The sequence below is a fragment of the Hydra viridissima genome, unplaced genomic scaffold (assembly GCF_058129835.1).
Source record: "Hydra viridissima isolate aposymbiotic clone 2 unplaced genomic scaffold, HvirCarnegie_v1 scaffold_13, whole genome shotgun sequence".
NCBI lineage: Eukaryota > Metazoa > Cnidaria > Hydrozoa > Anthoathecata > Hydridae > Hydra > Hydra viridissima.
Genome location: NW_028324312.1, coordinates 4029572 through 4051503, shown reverse-complemented (window position 1 = coordinate 4051503; position 21932 = coordinate 4029572). Strand labels below are relative to the sequence as shown.

At 29.2% G+C, this 21932-nt stretch overlaps 1 protein-coding gene across 3 annotated transcripts in view; it reads left to right on the top strand.

The window, feature by feature from the left end:
* Positions 1 to 21932, top strand: part of LOC145194847 (uncharacterized) — a 56846-nt gene that overhangs the window by 1539 nt on the left and 33375 nt on the right. The window contains exons 1-3 of one of the 3 annotated variants that reach the window (XM_090070127.1): positions 657 to 1235; positions 4546 to 4884; positions 19198 to 19539. In XM_090070127.1, coding sequence (XP_089926253.1) covers positions 4872 to 4884; positions 19198 to 19539 — 355 coding nt within the window. In that variant the 5' untranslated portion in view covers positions 657 to 1235; positions 4546 to 4871. Of the gene's footprint in view, positions 1 to 656; positions 1236 to 4545; positions 4885 to 10515; positions 10639 to 19197; positions 19540 to 21932 lie in introns of those variants that run through there. The other 2 variants (XM_090070126.1, XM_090070128.1) reach the window with 2 other exon arrangements.

The window sequence follows — 21932 nt, the reverse complement described above, 5'->3', positions numbered from 1 at the left end:
CCTCCATCCACAGCTATATTTACTAATGCTTTATAAGGGTTTAGTTTTCTTTCATTTATAAAATACATTACAAAATCACTTGTGTTTTTAATAAAAATCAAATTGCAGTCTATTTTTGACCTTGCCTTTCCTCTAAACTTAATTCTTCAGTATAAAAAGATTCAATATATGACTAAAGCTCTTCAAGTTTCCCAAATGTTTTTTTTTAAATACAATTTGGTCCAAATGAACTTTTAGATTGGAAACCAAAACCAGAGTTCTTGCTTTGGAAAGTTCCAAAACAGTCTGTAAAGTTAGCAGCATCTGATTTTAAATTTGAAACTTATATGGTAATCTGAATTAGGTTACCCACTGTTAATAGATTGAATGTTAGCCCTTGTATTAATTTTTTTCTCTATTTTAGTTTTTATAATATTTAAAGCTAACTGTTCTGCCTGTAAAGCACTAATACCAAAGGCCAAATCAGTAAGGTTTATAACTGCTTAACTTTTACAGCAATTATGAGGTCTTCCAGCCACTAAAAAAAAAATTCATATCCAAAACAAGAAGAATATATAATTGCAGATTTTCACATCATTGCAGATTTTCTATTCTTAACTATTTTTTTTATTCTGTTACTAACTAATTTCATAACTATTTTGAAATCTTGGATACTTTGAATAACCCAGGATTTTTTTGCAGTACTTTTGTCTGAATCAAGTAGATAAAGGTTTCTTTGAAAAGTAGAACAAATCATTCAAAGTTAGGATCATATTTGTTATTAACAAAAGCATTGAATTTTTGAATGATAGGTTCAGAAACTGTTATTATCTTCTTAAATCTTGTTCCTTTATGTTCCAGACAAATGTAGAAAACATTGGACCTTATTGCCATCTTTTCTAAACTTTGTTTTTATTTATGTAATTGGTTTTAAACTGTGCAGTTCCCAGGGTTTTATCAGCGTATTTTGCAAACTTTTAACAAATAAAAAATTAATGAAATATAACATTTATTTTTTGAAAATACACTAACATAACATGTGATTTTGATATCAAATTCAATTGTTTCCCATTGCTACATGTTAGTAGAGACTATTTTGATCAGAATTTTTTAATTGACACAAAGTTCAACTTGGCAGTCGGATTTCTTAACAGTGAAGAATACAAATAATTGTAAATAGCTCTTACAGTTATTCAAACAAACCATGTGAAGCAAACCAATCTATTGAATATAAATGCCTTAGACTTGCTCTAAAAGTAAAAATTTGTTTAACTTTTTCCTTTCCTGTTGTGTCTCGTAGATTTAATAACTTAATTAAAAAATAAAGTCAAACTAAACTCTTTTTTTTTTTTTTAAGTTATACAAATATAATAAATAAGACAAATATGCATTATATATATATATATATATATATATATATATATATATATATATATATATATATATATATATATATATATATATATATATATATATATATATATATATATTAGGGTGTTTCTTATTTGGGGTTAAAAATTTTTTTTTTTGTTTTTCAGTGGGCCACCCACTGAAATGGTTCATTTTGGTTAGAAAATAAATGTGTAAAAATTTCAAGGGGAAAAAAACATTTTCACTGGGCGCTACCAGTAATTGAAATTTAAGGCATATTTTACTATGCCCTTTAGTCATTAACATAGGAGAAAATCATAAAACTGATGGAGACTGGTGTTAATGACTCATTTACTTGGTACACATTTATTTACTTATTACATGCATTAAAAGCATACATTTTCTGTCATTGCATTTTTACTTATTTATTAAAAGACAGCAATAAACATGCTTTTTTAGTTTGATTGTAGGTTTGTTTAAGACAATAGTTACTGTACTAAGATTAATCGCTCATGAGAGTTGTCTTTTTTCTGTCAGGATATTTCTGTCTATATTTTTGAACTACCAACAACAGGAACTGCTTTTGCTCTTCGTTATTTGTATGTAGTCTATTATATTCGTCCATTAGTGCTACGCCACGTTCTGCAATGTCATTGACAACCTTCATGCTTCGAACAGTGGACTTTACAGTCTTGAACTCATCATTATGTTCCCATTCCCTCACACTGTTTTGAAGAAAGTGTGATGGAAGTCCTGTGATGCTGAAAAATCTTCGTGTATTAAACGTGACAAAGTCCTCCAGTTTCTTTTCTTGGATAACTGAGCAGTCCACAGTAGCCCGTTTCATATGTATCTGATCTGAAACATTGTTCAATGCTTGGACCATCTTGACCTTCGTCTCAGGGCGAACCTCATCATCAAAAAAAGCTAAAGCAACAAGTTCTTGTAACTTCTTCACAGCAATTTTCGAGATTTCAGGATGCTGGGTCTTGTAGGCATCCAAGTCTTTCAAGAGCTGCTGATCAAGTCTAGGAGCTGAGGTTGCTTCAGGAGATCTGTACCAGGCTGTAATGTGCAGTCAAACCGTGAAAAGGCAAATATCCCTTATTCCCTTCTCCTCTCTTTTTGTCAATCTGAATTGGTCTCTAAACATCCAAATCTTCAACGCATAAATAGCTTTCGCCATCCAGTGAGCACGGTGTAGACCTGCAGGAGCTCTAAATGAAATGCCCCTCAAAGGTACTCCTCCCAAAAAAACAATAGACAACTCCAAAAATTCTCAGTAGTCGTCACGAGGTTGAAAGATTTGTAGTTGATCTTTGCAAAAGACGACTCTTTCATCAGTGATATCAGTAAGAGCATTTGAAGTGTTCTTATCAGACTGTGCTGTGTGCTTTTGTAGAATCAAATGAGACCCAACTTTTTTGAAATCTTTTAAAGAGTGGTATGTCAGGTCCATTTGAAGAGCCGAGACACAGCAAAACTACTGCTTCCAAAATAATTTCCAGAATGTGGTGACGACATGACAACCACAACATATCTTTCCCAAACTTCTGCTCTAAAAGATTGAAAGCCCCATTTCTTGGCCCAGTATTGGCTGCAGTATCAAAGCACATGCACTTTACTTGATCGTTAATTCCCCATGTCACTGACACGTCATGCACTGCAGATGCCGCATTTTCACCTGTTCCTGTTTTGGGACACTAAGAAGCTGCTGCACTCCTACTCCAGATACTAGAATTGGAAGTCGGTCAACAGTTTCTTTATCGGTGATGTCAGCGAGTAATTTTCCATCCCAATGAATACATAAAGGAACTTCTGGTTTGAATTCCTTCCTTAAACCTTCTGCTATCTTCTTGCGGTGTTTCATTTGGTCCCTTTGAATGGAAGCTAAATTAACATTGTATTCTTTTGGATCATGACCAAGAAGTTGTAATGCCGGTGTTAACACAAGTGCTGCCCCATGATCACTCAATTTAGCCACATCTAAATTAGCTGCCAACTTCTCATTCAGTATACTTTTCCTGCCACGTCTAGGACGCTTTGGAGCCGGTGTACCTGAAGTTGATGGCTCAGGGTCATCTTGGTTACCAGACGAGGAATCTTCTTGAGTTATGCTATCCTCTTTAGGGATATCTTCACCTTCAGAAGATAACAGAAGATAAGATGAAAGAACAACTGTTTCTTCTTGAGATTTTCTTGCCATCTCCTCTCGGTCCCTTTTTCAGTTCATTTCTTTTTGTCTTTTTCTTGATACTTCTTCTTGATTTGTCAATTTCTTATTGACAGGACCCATTTTGCCTCTCCGAATTTTCTCTCTTTGGCATAATAGGATGTTCTTATCCTCCTGAATGGTGATCATTTCCAATGTGTTGGCATGGGGAATATCGAATAGTTCTTCTAACCCTTTATTCCATTGGTCTTCCTTTTGTTTCAAATAATCTGAACACTTAGCTTTATTCTCTTTATTTTTCTTCAACTTTTCCAATTCTTTGTAAATGTTTTCAATTTTAGGGACAACGTGCTTCTTTAATTGCTCTGGTATTCGGGCCTTTGACCAAACTTCAAAAACATCATTTGCTGTGGAATGTAATGCTTCCCTAATGCTTTGCTAGGCAATCTGCTTGTAATGGAAGAAAAGGGCCAACACTTCCCTTTTTGATGGAAGCATAACACAATCTAAAGAAGAGGACATCTGTCCAATAAGCCATATCTCCGTTTTCTTTCTGGTAGCTATTGTTGCACTCGTTGATGAAGCCATCATTGTACAGTAGTTACACTAGTTTAACCTGCAAATGGAATAATTAAGCATTATAGACACAATTCTGCACAACAAAAGTAAAAAAATTACTAGTTAAAAGAGGTTTGTACGCTAAGCACCAACCACTTTTGTTGCATAACATCATACGCAACATAAGCATTTTTAGGGTACATTACATAACATTAGGGTACATTAGGGTACATTAGGATAATGAACCAAATGGCAGGGTGGCCCATGCAAAAATCGAATCTTCAAAAATAAGAAACACCCTAATATACATATATATATATATATATATATATATATATATATATATATATATATATATATATATATATATATATATATATATATATATATATATACACACACACACACAAAAGTTTTAATGTTTTTATAGAAATTTTTAAACATTTTGTTACTTAAATTTTTAGATTACTACTATCCATTATACTATTGGGTACTTGATAGAGAAATTTTGTCTACAATAAAAGAAACTTCTATAAATCCAGAATCTATTAATAGTTCTCGAGTAACATTCACTGGTAAAGGTGATGGCCATTTTACATTTCCACTTGCTTTTACTACAATTAATATTGGGACTTATGTCATACCTTGTTTCAATGATTTTTGCAAGGAAGAAATAACTATTGCTTTTTGGTTTCGCTTGTTTGATTACAAGAATCATCCTAAAAATGGAAACATTTTTGAATTTTTGACTTTTGCCAAAGATTTAAATAATGAAGTGAAAGTCTGGTTTATGTTTATAGATGGTAAGAGAACTTTAAACAAAAACTATTGACTTACTAACAATTGTTTTTACTTATGTTATTAAAAAATTTTTTTATACTTTATAGTTTGTAAATTTGGGACCCTAATATCGAAGAAATATCCTAAGAAAATCCTTTTAAGGGGTGATTGTACATACTAATCAGAGTTCATAACTACCTAAGTTTAAATCCTACATTAACATCCAAAGAAGATTTTTGATCTTTAAGTTTTTTCCACATATACATAAACTTAGGCCACTTCTTTAAGTACAAAAATTTATCCCAGAAGTTTTTTCATAAAACTCTCAATGTTATAATTTAATTTGGAAGATTTCTTATTCTACAAATTTATTGAGTTGTTCTTCATGAATCAGTTTCAAAATTGTAACCCAATTCTTCAGTAAATTGTTTTGATGCTTTCAAGGAAGGAAACACAAAGTATAAAAAAGTTACCATTTCAAGTTACTGATTTGAACAAAATATTCCTATGTAAATTCTGTAGTAATATTTTCTAGTCACAAATTTAGATTTTTTTGCTGTTGTAATTAACAACACACTCCAGAAGTTGATTTGCATAGTCTGGCTGTGATGAATACAGAGCTTTTGTAGCTTGCTCACTAAAGAGACCCAGATCAGTTTTCTTTCTATTGATGAAATTTGGGACATGAAAAAATACTACATAGGTTGTAACTGAAACTGGAATACTAAGGTAACTTTGTTTGAATTTTAAAATCTTAGATTGATAACTAGAATCCAAAATATTGCCAAAGCATCCAGCTGCCATTCTTCTTAGATTTTCATGGTGAGTTTCAAAGTACATTAGTAAGGAAGTCCACAGCCAATAGTTGACAGGCACTTAGTGCAACGTTTTTCAGAAGTTTGTGAAGTTTGATATGTAAATATTGGTGCTGAGTTTTGAACTTAACTCAGTGGATGCTTTTCTTTTCCTCTGAGTTTTGAAATTTTACAAATCAAGCATTCACAGACAGTAGAAAAATGTGTAAGAGGTTTGATTGTAATTGTCTCAAAGTTGTAAAGTTGAGTAAAAAATTTTGTTTTACTATCACAAAGATTTAAGAGATTAGGGGTGGAATGCAAGAACCAAACTTCAAGTTTGAAGTTGAACTTCAAACCTGAAGTGCGATTTGAGCGAATGCATAAAAGCGAACTTCAACTCAAGTCAGACTTGAAAACTGCCAAAAATAGACCGTTTTCAAGTCTGACTTCAAATCAGACTTGAGAGAGCAAAAATTCCTTTCAAATGCAAGAAGCATACTTGAAATTTCAAGTCCGACTTCAAATCTGAAGTCTGACTTGAATGGAATGCAAGAAGCAAACTTGAACTGAAGTCAGATTTGGAAAACAAGAGTTTTTGAATTTTCAAGTTGTTTTTTCAAGTCTGCTCCAGACCAATCTTGAAACCAAACTTGAAAAAAAACAACAAACCGCCATTATCATTTTGCTGACGCGTAACAAAACTTTAATATTACTATATAACTTTTTACAACATTTGCAAATATGAAAATGAGTTTTTAACAAGCAAAAGTAGTTAGTTGGGTATATTGACATGATTAATTGAAAGGTTACATTGTGAAAGTATATTTGTTAATGAATTTATTACAGAAAACTGAATACCAACATTGTGAATTTGTGTGTCTTTTAAAACATCCAGTAACTCGTATGTAATGATCCAACATGTCATATTTTGATGCCATTAGAAATGCTTATTAGCATTTTGAAATGTCGAACATTCCAGAATTATAAAAGGCTGTTGATTAAGGCATGTTTTTGTGGTACAGTATAAAAGTAAATTCCATTTAGTAATAAACAGTTGCAGTTACACAAAGAAGTGGTTTGTGTAAAAGCAATAAAAGAGAATTCACAAGAAGAAGTAGTTATAATAATATCAAGTATTATTGAAAAATTGGTGTTTTTCTTTGACAAAATGTGATTCAATTCTTCTTTTTTTGTTATTTTTTCAGTACATTCATATGTAGCCTCATCTTCTCAATTTAAACTATTTTCATTAACATTCTCATCAATGAGAAATAAACAATGAACAATTTCTTTAATTGTTAGAGCAATTTTGTTTCTTGTTGATCATTTTAATATTGCATTTTTTTGTGTAAGTGCTTTTAGGTAAGTGTTGGGATCATCTAAATATTCTAACAACCCTTCTACATTTCTTGTTGATTGATAATGAAAATCTCTCATCATCTTCTATTCTCTTTTTTAAATCACAATCTTTAATCTGTTCAGCATACTCAAGTATAATACTTTTAATTCCTTGTTTTGTTAATAGCATTTTTAAACCTTGAGCTTTCCATCCTTTCATAATTTCTTCACTATTTGCTAAAGTTGAAAACGGTAATTTATCTAAAGCTGTAAACTTTGCAAGAATTAACCCAGGAAAAGAATTTTGTTTTTGAAAATAGGATGAAACTATCTTTTGAGAATTACATTGTGCAACTAATGAGCTTCCTGAAGCAAACTCTAATGGAAGGTTGTGTTTGTGTTGCATGTGGTATGTTAAAGATGTAGTTTATAAATGCGATTTAAATTTGGTGTCACAATGCTTGCATTTTAAAGTTCATGAATTGCTAATATTTTCTAATAAAGGAACCCAAACCTTAGACTTTTTTTTTTGGCTGCACCCACATATCATTGCTGTTGCATATATTGTGTGATAAATCCTGAAATTAAAATATAATTTATAAAAATCTTTGCAGGTACACTATAATTCAAAACAGAACACACATTCCCACGAAAATACATTTAAAAAGATTATTATCAACATACCATTATGAAGTAAAACACAAGGATTAAAGTTTTTCTAAAAGTAATAAATGTAAATATTCAAGATGTTCTTCGAAATTATGGCTTATTCAGTTAGTTCTGTGGTTTAACATGAAACAATTACTATATCCAGTGTCGATGATGGTGTGTAAAGACGGAAAAACTTTAAAGTGCTTACTTTTATACAAAACCTAATCCTAATATAAAACATCAATTAATCATTCTAATTTTTCGAATAATTGACTAATTAATCAAATTAAAAAGTAAACAAATTATCAATTAATCGATAACAGCCCTAGTACATAAAGTTTCCAACAGAAGCTGATTTTTTAATAATTCAGCAAAAGTGATTATAAGTTTTCATGGATATCTGATTTTGCTATTTCATATTTTGATTTTTTGCTACTTCGAACTTCTCTTAGATAAAGAAAATATTTATATTTATCAACCATTATTTAGATTTTACCAAATTCAAAGATTCCCAGGATGTATAGAAGCAATTGATGGAACACATATTCCTATAATAATTCCTTGTGGAAAAAGCGCAGAAATATATTGAACCAAAAAGGGATTTTTTTCTTTGAATTACCAGGTCATTGCAGGTGCTTCTAATGAAATTTTATCTGCTTGTATTCAATGGCCTGGAAGTGTTTAGGATTCAAGTGTTTTTGCTAACTCAGCTATTAAACAAGTTTTAGAAGCTCGCCAACATGTTCATGTTTCAGGTGATTCTGGCTATCCTTGTAAACAATATTTAATGACACCTTTTTCTAACCCAAATATGAAAGTGAAATCAGATACAATTACTGCTTGAGAAGTACACACATGTTGAATGTTGTTGAATATTGTTTTGGTATATCAAAAAACAATACCCTTGTCTCAACATTCCCTTACAAACAAAACTGCAAAATTTCATAGCAATAATAATATCCTGTTTTGTGCTTCTCAAAATTGCCCTTCTACAAAATGGTTATTGTGGAGGAAATGAAATACAAAATAGCAATGAAGAATATGGTGCTGAAGCATTCACTGAAGATATTTTTGCAGAAACAAAGAGAAATCAAATTTTGAACTGATATTTTTTTAAAAAAATTTGTGTCTGATTATGGATAAAGGTCTGATAACAAAAACATTATTTGCAAATATTTATACTGCGACATTCACAAGCACGAACTTGAAATTTTCAAGTCTCATTTATGCATTTACTAAAGTCAATTTTTTAAGTCTGATTTGATAAAGTCAAACTTAAGATTTCAAGTTGAACTTGACTTAAGTTCGGTTCTTGCATTCCACCCTAGATACACAGGAAATACAGCTAAGGGCATTCTCTCATCATTGAAATTGACATATTTCTGAATTTTTTTGAAAAAGTTGCAGAATTTTCACGTTGGTTTCACTAAATTCTTGGTCATCTTTCTTCATATAGATAATACAGACTGATTTTCTACTCTCTTTGTGTTGTTTTGGCAAATGTAGATATTGTTAAATTGTTGGATACAAATTTTAAAACAAAACAAAATGCTTTTCTATGAAAATCATAACAAAAATGTTGATGCTTTTTCTTTTCCCTGGAAAAAAAATTTGTTTATTTATATATTTTCAAAATATCTCTCAAATTATGCAAAAAAAATGCTGTTTTGAAAAAAAAGAATCAAATGACAAATATTATCTGTTTTATGTACTACAAATCTTATTTATAGTATTTAAGTGCAGACCAAGTACCAAGTATGAAATATTGTACCTTAATTAAGTAGGTTTTATTTGCTTACAAAAGAGTCACTTAAAAAAAAACTTCAAGACTAAAAAACACTTTTTGATTTTAATCCAGGATTTTAAAATCATTTATAATGGACTTCTATTGGCATGTACTATCACCCTTTATAAGGATTTTCTTAGGGTATTTGATTGATATTAGGGTCCCAAATTTATAAACCATGACATGTTATTGTCAAGAGTTTTTAAAATATATTATTAACAATAGTTTTTATATGTGTTATAGACAATTGTTTTTATATATATTATGCTGATATCACAAATCATAATTATTTTGATTTTGGTGTAAATAATCTTTAAAAATTTAAAAAAAAAAAAGTTGTATTCTAAAAAGCTAATGAAATTTGACAGTCTAAATAACTCTCATAAGAATTTTTTTATCTTTTAGAAAATGATCTGCAGTTAATAATAATAATTTGTTAACTAAATAAAGTTTTAATGTAAAAAAAAACTTAAAAAAAAATATTTTGTTAATCATTAACCAAGTAGAATTTAGAACAGAACTTAGAAGATTGCGTCTGAAAGTGGTATCATTGTCATCAAAATACAATATTGATGTTATTAGTATTTTCAACGTTTTTTTCCAAACTCAGGATGTTTATCTATATTTCTAAACACAGATTGTTTGAACTGCTGGTAGTACTAACATTACTACTTTTAGAAGTAACTTTGCTAATTACAACATCTTATTTATCAAGTTCTTGTAATATATTTGGCTCATATCCTATTATAATTTGCTTATTATTTTTCATTATTACATTTGGCTCATAAAAGTTTTGTTGTTCACCTTCAATGATTTTGTTCTTCAGGTTCCAATTAATATTCTGTATCATCCTCAAAATATTATTAAATATAATAAAACGAAATATAGTAAAACAAATATTCTATATCATCCTCAAAATTGACACATTGTCAGTTATTGTTAGAAATTCCTGTCAAATTTTAGATAATAAAAACATTTTTACAATTTTGATTGCTACATTGTAGGTCAGGTTCATTCACCACAGAGCAATTTGCAATCTTAAGTTCCTAACACTTGTTTTGTTATCTTGCATCCATGGAATCAAGGAATTTATTCAAGTTAAGTTACTCAGTCAGCAGAACATGACTTTGGGGATATTTAGCATTAATTAAATGTGAATTTGTGCAGAGTGATCCTAATACTTTATTAACTGCACCTCAACTGAGGTATGAAACATAAATTTTTTCTTTTTATTCATTTTATACATATGCACTGCTGCGCAAATGTTTGAAACAGTTGTAAAAAAAAAAAAAAAAGAAAGTTAGTTAATGATAAACTATGTAAGGTGTTTGAATATTGAGAAAAAAAATTTACAATGGACTTATATAGTAATAAAAATAACTAAGGAGTACACAATAAAAATTTAAACTGCAAATTTAAATGTAAATGCATCTAAACATTGAAATAACCTCCCTTAGATTTAATCACTTTTTTAAAAGTCTGGGCATTCAAGCTGTTTATTGTTTCAAGTGACATACTGTCCCAACTATGTTTAAGATATTCAACAAATCCTCTTTTTGATATGTGGAATATCTTAAAGATAGTTTCCCATAGACGTTCAATAGGGTTAAGATCAAATCTTTGTTGAGGCTAAGTCATGTTCTTCAAAATATTTTCACTTGCTGTTTGTTATAAATAACTTCTGCACAGTGTGTAGCTACTTTAAAGAGCAATATCTAGCTGAAAAGTTAATCCAGCACCATTTACTTGAAACCCAGATGGAACTGCATTTTGTTCAAGCATTCTATTTTATTCTTCCTTTTTCATTATACTATACAATTTTGACTTACTCTCCAGTGTTGGAAAATCAATTCCAAACATGATGGAGTCCCCAACATGCTTAACTGTAGGCTCTAAGCACCCTGGTAACATCTTACCTTTATCACTTTGGCTAATGTAATCTCTTCTATTTAAACAAAATATTTGAATTTCACATTGATAATTTAGACCTTTTTGGATTTTTTTCTGAAACAATGGTCACATGACTTAGATGATTTAGGTATTTTTCCTGAAACAAAAGAAATTATATTTACTTTTAATGTCCATAGACATTTGGACAATATATATATATATATATATATATATATATATATATATATATATATATATATATATATATATATATATATATATATATATATATATACATATATATATATATATATATATATATATATATATATATATATATATATATATATATATATATATATATATATATATATAATTTATATAAATTAGGGCCCTGCGAATCGGCATTTTTAGTTTCGAATCGAATCTCAAATCAAAGCAGGTCTTGATTTGCAAATTGAAAATAATCACGAATCGAATCACTAGTTGAAAGAAATTTAAGTTTTTTATCTTTATTTTTATGTATACTATACAAAATATTAAAAAATTTGAATGTTATTTGAACAAACTCTTTTTGTTACTTCGAGCCCAAATTAACCGTTCCGCATTTTGCTCGGAAAGACTATTGCGTTTACTGTCAATCACTCCTCCTCCCACAGAGTTAACTCTTTCAGACGAACAATTTGTGGCTTGAACAGCAAGAAAATCAGTTGCAACTTTTTATAATAAAGGGAAAATGTTACGTTTGTTTTTCCAGTACAGAATAGAACAATCTGAACGTCCCAATGTTTTCTCTTCGATGTATGCAGTAGTTTCAAAATGTAACTGCTAATCTAAAGTTCTTTTCTCTGGTAGAGTACGATTTTTAGTGATATGTTCAAACATTTTATCAAAAATTCCATTTGCTTCAGATGACAAATTTGCTACTTCGAGTTGAATTTAAGCAGGAATCATAGTAATATTTAAATCGTGTTTTTTTCAGATGTCATTAGATAAGTATTTACAATTTGTTTCTCTGCCAAAGTAAACATTTCTGATTTAAATCGAGGGTCTAAGAAAGTAGCGGTAAGAAAAACGTCTTCACTTAAATCAAACCTCATTTCCAACTGCGTAATAAGATCGTCAACAAATTTACCCATCCCTCTTTTATCCATCAAGCGAAGATAATTTTTCAAAGTTGTAATGCATGGATAAACTAAACTAATGCTTACGTTTTTTTCCGCACTTAGTATAGTAGTGGCTTCAGATACTGCATTAAAAATAGGAGCGACTGTTGTTAATAATTGCACTTGTGTTTCAGTTAGACAAGCCGGTGGCACTTTCATACAGTTTTTTTTTTTGTGAACACTAAACTAGAGCAATCTCTATAGAATCATTATTTTTTTTAATCCATTCCAATAAGTTAGAAATGCTGTTAAAGCGCGTTTCCACATCCATTGGAGGCTTTGACTCAGGTTTTCCTTGAGAAATCTGATACTTTTTGAGAGCTGCCTGTCCAACTGATGATGAGTGAAAAAATCCTACTATTTTATGAGCCTTGCTAATTAATGTAACAAGAACTGGTTGGTTGTGTATAGCTGATTTCACACAAAGTTGGAGTTTATGAGCACAACAGCCTAGCCAATCAATCCCAAGAAGTTTAAGTGTGCATGGCATACTAGGAGTAGTATCGGTTGTAGCTCGGAAAATATTATCTGAAGTCAAGTCAAATTTTGACAGCACGTTTCTTAAAATTTCTTCAGTGGAAGTAGCTTTGTGACAAGCATTTATTACTTCCAGATTTACAACTGATAAACAGCATGATTCTAAAAACCAAGAGGATGAAATAAAGTGGCAAGTAGAAACAAGAAAGTTATCGCCATTGTTGGCTTTAAAGTGATCAAAAGTGATGCTAGGTTTGGAGATTAACTGGCTTTTTATACTTTGTTGGAAGTTAATATATAAATCATCGACCATGTCATCTAAATTTCGAGATAAAGTGGTCGGGTGTGGTGGATGATTTTGCCCTTGAGTAAGCACCGAGCACAGTTTAATAAATCTAGATCCAGAAGTCGTCTCAAATGATTTTCCATTTTCAATTACAAATCTAAGCACTGCACGGTTGTAGTTTTTTTTAATAACTGTATCTATTGGAGGTCGAATAAAATACGAATTTAACAAGGAACTTGATGATTGCTCGATTGTGTTATCGGAATTCTTTTTTCTTTTAGTAGCAGATGTGCGCTTTTTTGTTGCTTCTACCTCTAGTTTTTTATGGTCATGTTTTAAATGGTTCCATAGATGAGATAAAGTTCCAGTTTTCTGAACAGAATACTTTTTGTTGCAATTTTCTTGTTTGCATTGCCAGAATATTCCTTTTTTTTCAAAGAATTCTTTAACTGCCAATTTTTTAGAAGTCATTTTATAGCTTGATGCAAAAATAGCTTGATGTAGCACAGACAAAAAGTATCGAATTTAAAATTACTTTAGTGAAAGCAAAGTCAAACATTAACGACGTAAAAAATAAAACCTAACTTTAACCCTAATCGACAATTAATTTTAATGAAAAGTATGCTTACGTTCCAAAATTACTCTACCGCTGAATTTTCTGATAACATAAATATTGATATTTTGAAAACTTTTTAACGCCGTTTGTATGAAAACATAAAGTAATTTAAATAAAAAAATGATTCGAAAAACTCGAATCATTTTTTTCGAATCAAAGCGATTCGCAGGGCCCTAATATATATATATATATATATATATATATATATATATATATATATATATATATATATATATATTAATATAAATGAGTGCGTCTAAATTTATGAAAACCACTGTATATATATATATATATATATATATATATACAGTGGTTTTCATAAATTTAGACGCACTCATTTTTTTTTTACATATATGTAAGAAAATGCTTAAAATAAAAATAAAATAAAAGTGCTATCGCTATGTTTGATATATAAATTACTAGAGGAAGTGAAATTATAGAGTACCTTAATTTTTTTTAACAGGATGTTTATTACTCATTTTATACCAATTAACACAAAAAAGTTTATTAATAAGCTTGATTTTATTTTATTCATAAATTTAGACGCACAATCAAAAAAGTCTTATACCTTGTTAGTTGATAGTTAATTAGTAGTTTTTTTCCCATATTTCTTATTAATAGGCCTAAATTATTTCATTTAGTCAAAAAACCTTATATAAATATAACTTACCTGGAATTAGTTAATCATTATTTAACAAATAAACAAAAGTTAAGTTAATTTTGCACTAAAAAGACGCGAAAAATGGGCAGAAGACGTATCACTCAAGCTAAAAGATGGCAAATTATTGCTCACATCAAAGAAGGAACCAAAAGTAATAGAGAAATTGCCAGGTTAATTGGAGTCTCTGAGAAATGCGTTCGGACAACGAAGCAAAACTTTCTTCATACTGGTGATGCCAGCGAGAAAATGAGGCCAGGTAGACCCTTGTCAACCACCAGAAAGGACGATAGTGCCCTTTTTAGATCTGTCAGACCTAATCTAAGAATTAGTTACAAAGAATTGACCACAGAATTCAATACAACGTGAAATACATCTATTTCTCAAAGTACAGTCCGCCAAATACTTATCAAATACAAGATTGGAGTCTACTCTGCTTTGAAGAAACCGCTCCTGCGTCTATATGATAAACAAAGGAGACTAAAATGGTGTCGTGAAAGAAGGTATTGGACAATAGAACAATGGAAAAACATTATGTGGAGTGATGAGAGTAACTTTGAGCTTATCAATCGCAAATCTATCGTAACAGTCAAAAGAATGGCTTACGAAAAGTATTATGCCAAGTACATTAGACCGACTGTACAAAGTGGAGGAGGCTCGATAGGAATCTGATCATGCTTCAATTACAAAGGTGTTGGTATGTGCCAAACATAAACCGGAAGAATCAACTCCAGAATATTTGTAGAATTACTGGAAAATAACCTAATTCCATCAATTGACCTGTTTATGCTCTATGATAAACCATGAAAACTTCAACAAGATGGCGCTACTGCACATACTGCATACTATACAAAGGAGTGGTTCAACGATAATAATATCAACACAACACCGTGGCCTCCATACTCACCTGATTTGAACCCAATTGAAAACATTTGGGCTTGGATTGACCGTGAATTGGCAAAGGTTCAAATTTCCACATTGGCAAGCTGAAGGACATCCTTAAGGAGACCTGGTATAGGGTCCCAGAAACGATGTGCAAAAATCTTGTTGAGTCTATGCCTAGAAGAGTTCTTAGTTGTAATAAAGCAAAAGGCGGATACACAAAATAGTGATTGGTTCATAAATTACGCCTCCTAATGTAACGTGCGTCTAAATTTATGAACAATTTTTTTGTCTTATTTTTTTAATACCATGTAGTTGTACGTAAGTATTACTTAGTGTTTGTATTTTTTTTGTAAATTTTTTTAAAATTTTGTATTTTGTATGTATTTACCTAATAAATAGAAAAAAAACTAAACCGAAATCTTTTTTCGTTATTGTTTTATTGTTAAAAAACTAAAAATTTAAATTCTCAAATATGAGTGCGTCTAAATTTATGAAAACCACTGTATATATGGGTCATTCCATGCCTTTGATGAAACTTGTCAGAGTGGTGAAGAAAGTATATATATTTTGAAATTTGTATATCCAAGCAAAGAGCATAAAGTTGCTTAAATTTTGAATATGAGATTAACAGCACTAAATGTTTAAAGATAAATAATGATAATTAATGGTTTCACCATCAAACAAAAAGCCTTTTTTAAGTTTGAAAATAATTTTAAAAACTTTAAATATCATAATTTTGTATAAAAATACTGAAAATTTAGAAGTTTGTTTAATAACTTTCAGATTTCAGTTTTTTTTTATACAAAAGCTTCATGAATCTTCAACAGATCATTTCGTTAATTAAATTTTTTAATAATGTAAACATTTTAATTTACAAAATGTTGAAGTAAAATTGCTAATACAAATCAAAGCAATAGAAACAAATATTAAAAATTTCTGTTTGTCAGTAGATTATATTATTTTTTTAAAATTCATTTAGATAATATACAATTTGCATGTATTATAATTTTGATTTAATTAACCAACTTGGTTCTAGAAGATTAGGCAGAGAGTGATTCTGTATTTAATTAGTTTTATTTAAAAGTTCAACCATAAAGAATCAAATCGGTAAATGTTTTAAAATGTATTGGTCAAAGTATTTTGACTTCATTAAATAGTTTAATTTTGTATAAAGCATACATTAAGTACATGGATATCCAACAGAGATCATCTACATATAGCAAGGTGAATGTGTTAGATGTGGTAAACTTTGTCCTTAATGTGACATAAAAACCTTGATTTCCTTCTATGAAAATACATGAAAATCATTGAGCATTGTAATGTGACATAAAAATCTTGATTTCATTCTATGAAAATCATTGAAAATCATTGAGCAAAGATGTAGAATGTCCCTAGTGAGTTCCCTTTCTCTTTAACAGTTTTTTGCTTTTACTGGTAAAAATGTGTTTCAACAAAATGACAAAAATCTACTAAAATTTAGTGAGGAAAATTTCAGGTTTAGTCTGCTGTTAAAGAAAAATGTAAAAAGTCAGGCTTTCAATTTTTTGCTCAATGTGACATAAAGTCACATATCTATATAGTACTTGTAAAAGTTGAGAGATGTAAGACATTTGTTCAAGAGTTATTAACCTCTAAAAATGAAAAAAAAACAGTTTTTGCTTGATGGGGAAGAATTTTTTTTTCCGAAAATCATGTAAAATGTTAAAATGAAATTTTCAAGATTTGCTTATCTCATTAATATACACCATCCCAACAAGTTTCATCAAGATCTAAGTTAGTCTATGTAATCCCTACATGGATATTTGATAAATTCTATCTATATAATATTTTTATATATAATAATATACATACTATATTGTATTATGTTAAATAATATAAGACAATATTATATTATACTACATCATTTTTTATTACATTATCATATACAAGATAGGCCAAAAGGGGTTGCAATTATTAGTAACTCTTTAATTTTTTGTTTTAATTTTTCAATACCATTGTGTTATATATAGGACACTCAAAAAAAAAGTTACACTTGAAAAATCTTAAAAAACTTAAAAAATCACACAGACATTTCCTTCTCAAAGCATTTTTTGCAGCAGTCAACAGTATTTTTGGTCCAGTGCTCTATCCCAAATAGTTTTTCTGCTGTTGAATGTCTGAGGCTTCTCACCATAAACTTTCTCCTTTAGGTAACTTCAAAGAAAGTAGTCAGGAGTTACCAGATCTAGAGAATGTGATAGTCAGCTCATGTCACAACTGCAGAAAATTATTCTTCCCTTAAAAATATACCTAAGTCCTGTGGAACCGCAACTCATGTTTTTCTTCAACCACTAAGAGTAAGAAATTTTCTTAGAAATCTTAGACCAATATTCATCTTATGTATTTGCAACAGACTTGCTATTTTCATTTTCAAAAAAAAAAAAAAGATCCGATCACTTATATTACCAGGCCTTGCAAGGGATGCAGCTCTCTTCAATGCAGGTTTTTAATGCTCCAAATGGCTAAATGGTTTTATTTATCTTAAATTTATTATAATCTCTTTATAAAAAAACCAAAAATTGAAAAGTAAGTTGTTTTAAACTATTTATGGCATTCAGCCCACCTAGTGTGTTTGTGTCCGTGTGTGTGACTGTGCCTATGTGTGTGTGGTACTAAAAAACTTTATCAAAGTAAATTAATGCCCTAATTTGTCTATAATTTTGTTATATTAAAATGAATTCAAGCCCTAGTGAAATTTCTTTAAGCATAACAAATTTATTAGCAAATATAACAAAGATATTTCAACAAAAGCGATGCCACAGAAGATTGCAAATTCTACTTAAGTTGATGCTAATCACTTTTTGTATAACAAACTATTGAACATTGAAAATAATAAAAAAAATCTTAAAAATCAATATTTCTTAATATTCTCTTAAAAATCAGTATTTCAATATATTTCAGTTCAGTTTTTCTTTTTTTTTTTTTTTTTTTTTTTTTTTTTTTTTTTTTTTTTTTAATACAAAAATGAAAATTTAAGTCCTGTTAAATTGTGGATTTAAAAATTGTATTTATTACCTGAGGATTGGTTTCCTCCTTCATCTTTTGTTTTTTTGATCTGTCACTCACAACACTAAAACCTGGATGGTAGTCAAGTAATAGGTTTCCTAAATTAAACACCAGGTTTCCTAAATGAAACACCACTATTGGAAACTCCAAGAAAAAAACTAAACACAAACTTCAACTCCAGATTTGTAATACAAAGTTATGGTGTTTGGCTAGAATGCTTTTAATAGAAAAGTCTCAGGGCCACCAGATGGCCCCCTAGTAATGCTGAAAACTTTTTCAAAAATAAGTTCATGAATGTGATGACTTCAGGCTAAGTATGTCACTTTTCTCTCAAGTAAAATGTCAACTAAAATACATGCTCCAGAGCTTTATGCCCTGATACTATCCCCAGATCAATAAAAAAATCTATCATTTGTCAACAGTCTTACTCTAATCTTATGGGCACTGGAAGAAAGCTTCTTTTAGAAAAAATCAAAACTTAAAATAAAATCCATATTCCAATAAATTTAGATAATTTGATTTTAACATGGAAAAATAACAATAACAATAATAATAAATATATTTGAGAATTGGTTGTAGCTTTTAAAAGGGTTTACACTTGATTTAGCATAAACATAAATTGTTTTAAAATTTTTTTTTTTCTCAGAATTATCTTTGAATAGATACCAATAAAATACCAACATTCCTTTTATTCTTTAAACTCTGAGTTTTTCATTTTGTTCTGTTTTTTTTTCCTTCTAGGTGTTCCCGAGTTTAATAGTGAAATGTCAGTTTCAGGCTATGGAAGAGCTCAATCCAAAGCATCAATCTATTTTGAAAGATGGTATTATGTTGTTCTCACATATGATATCAATGATGGAATGGCAGTGTACTTAAACACACAAAAACTTAAAACAACTTATGTTGATGAAACAATTCCTCATAATTCTCACGCTCCCGTTAATATTTATCTGGGTCAGTTCCCTTTTAGAAAGTTTAAAAGTCCTTCTTTTGAAAATGTAAGCATTAGTGTGGACAAAATCCTTATATGGAATAAATCACTTTCAATCCATGAGATCAACAACATTTACTTGACAGATATAGGTAGGAAAAGTTTTTTAAATGTGGGTTTTTTATCATTTTTTCATTTTATGATTTTTATTACTCTTTTTAGTTATTGATTTTCTTTATTTTTACTTTTTTCTTTTATCATGTATTTACACACACCACACACACATACACTCACACACACATGATAAAATGAAAAGGTAAAATTTGTATTTTATTTATATTATTTAATAAATCATTCATCATTTTAAATATTTGTTTTGAAAAAAATCCATGTCAAACTAATGGTATTTGTTGATCAGTAATTTTGGAGATGCTTAACCATAGATAACTTATTAGTGAAAGATATTGTTATTTTGATTGATTTTGAATTAATGTTACTTAGATAGAAATAAAAACTTTTAAGCGGTAGATTAAATTTTAATTGAATTATAATAATCATAAATGTAAAGTTAGTTTTCATGATTGCCAGATAAAACATGATTGCCAGATAAAATATGATTGCCAGATAAAACAAACTTCAGTGAGTGGTTTAAAAGAGTTTCTTATGATAATCATGAATTATAAATTCTTCATGAAATGTCATGAAAAAAACCCACAGACAGTACAAAAAGTGAAAAAGAACAAATAAACTACCAATAGTTTCAAAAGTTATCTATTATATAAAATCAAAAATTTACAACATAAATGATCATAAGAACCCTGTTAAGATTGTTAAATAGGTTTAAAATTTTTGTAGATAGTGTTGCAATTGCATCTTGCCATCAAGAGATCAGACTCTTTGGATTAACAAAAAAACTATTACTTTCTAAGAAGAATGTCAAAGTTAAAAACTTAAAATTTACTTAAAATTTGCTCATAAACATAGAGATTATTCAATTAAAAAATTACAAAATGTAATAAATATGAAGTTAAAAAAGTTTTAAAAAAAAAGTTTTTTTAAGAGGAGTGTGAGCAAAACATAAAATCAAAAACTTTTATTAAAAAGTATTATAGATAAATTTTCAAATCTTAAAAAATAGCTACACTATTTTCATTGTGAAATGCTTGCCTTTATTATACTAATAATGTTTCAAACAATAGTAACAATGTTTTACTTCTTCCCTTTTAAATTGATCACAATACTTAATTAGAGTAAAACAAAAACTTTTTTGGATTTAAAAAAGTTTAAATAAAAAAATAAATAACAATTACTAAATAACTTTACTGGGATAAAATATAAAAATCTTCTGGTGTTGATTGACAGGAAAAAGTGTTTACCAAACTCCCTGACAATATTCTTAGTATTATCTTGGCATTCAAAGACAGACATGCTACCAAAGTAGAAGAATTCCTCTTTTAACTGCCAGTTTGTAAATAAATCACATTTAATTGTGAAAGTGAAAAAGAGGTAGGTAGAAAAGAGTGACTGGAAGAGATGTTATCTCTTCCAGTCACTCTTTTCAGGTGATCTCTGTGATCATGATTGTTATATGGATCAGAGAAAAACATAGTTTAAGAAAATAAGAATATAGAATATCTAAAAGGTAAAGTTAAAAAAAGAAAAAGTTTTTTTTTAAATCCAGTTAAATTTGTTAAATAAATATAAAATATGTTTACATGCAATGGTATTACAATATTTCTAATAGTAACAATCAAGGTATTATAATTAAAGCAAACCTAAGAATGAACTTTAGCAATAGTTAGAATGAACTAGACTTAGCAATAGTTAGAAAGAACTAGACTCAGCAATAGTTAGAATGGACTAGACTTAGCAATAGTTACCACTTAGTAATGAAATAGTAAATTTCATCAAGAGATTCATACAACCACACTGTAGCTTCCTAACCTCAAGAAAAACAAGATCAGTTTGATAAATCAATTAGTTAAACACAGAAAAAACTATTTTGAAATGTTTTTTTTCATAAAGGGGTTGGAGAGAAGAAGAGAAGGAGAAGAGAAAAAATAAAACAAACAAGCTGATATACAGGGGGAAATAGATGAATGCAAAGGAGATGAGATATACAAAACAAAATTGCATATTGCAAAATGTTGCTCTATTCAAGGAAGAAAGAGAAAATGTGAAAATATTATATCAGATAACTCTATTTCCTAACCCTCAATCCACACTCAACCCCCCCTTCCCCAACCCCTCCCCCAACCCCCCAACTCATAATCTAAATAATGAGCAAGTAGTAAAAAAAAAAAATTAAAGAGAAATATTTTTAGTTCATAAAAGAAAATTAAAAGCTGACTTTTTAAAGAAATTTTAAAGAAAAATTGAAGAAAAAAAAAAAAAACTTAGAGAAAAGTAAAGTTTAAAAAGAGAAAATCAAATAAAGATTAGCAGAGATTATGATACTCTTTTAACCACCTCTTTCGAAAAAATAAATCACTCCATCAGCTTACCAAATTTTAATAAGATTCTCAAAGAGAGCAAAGAATTTTTT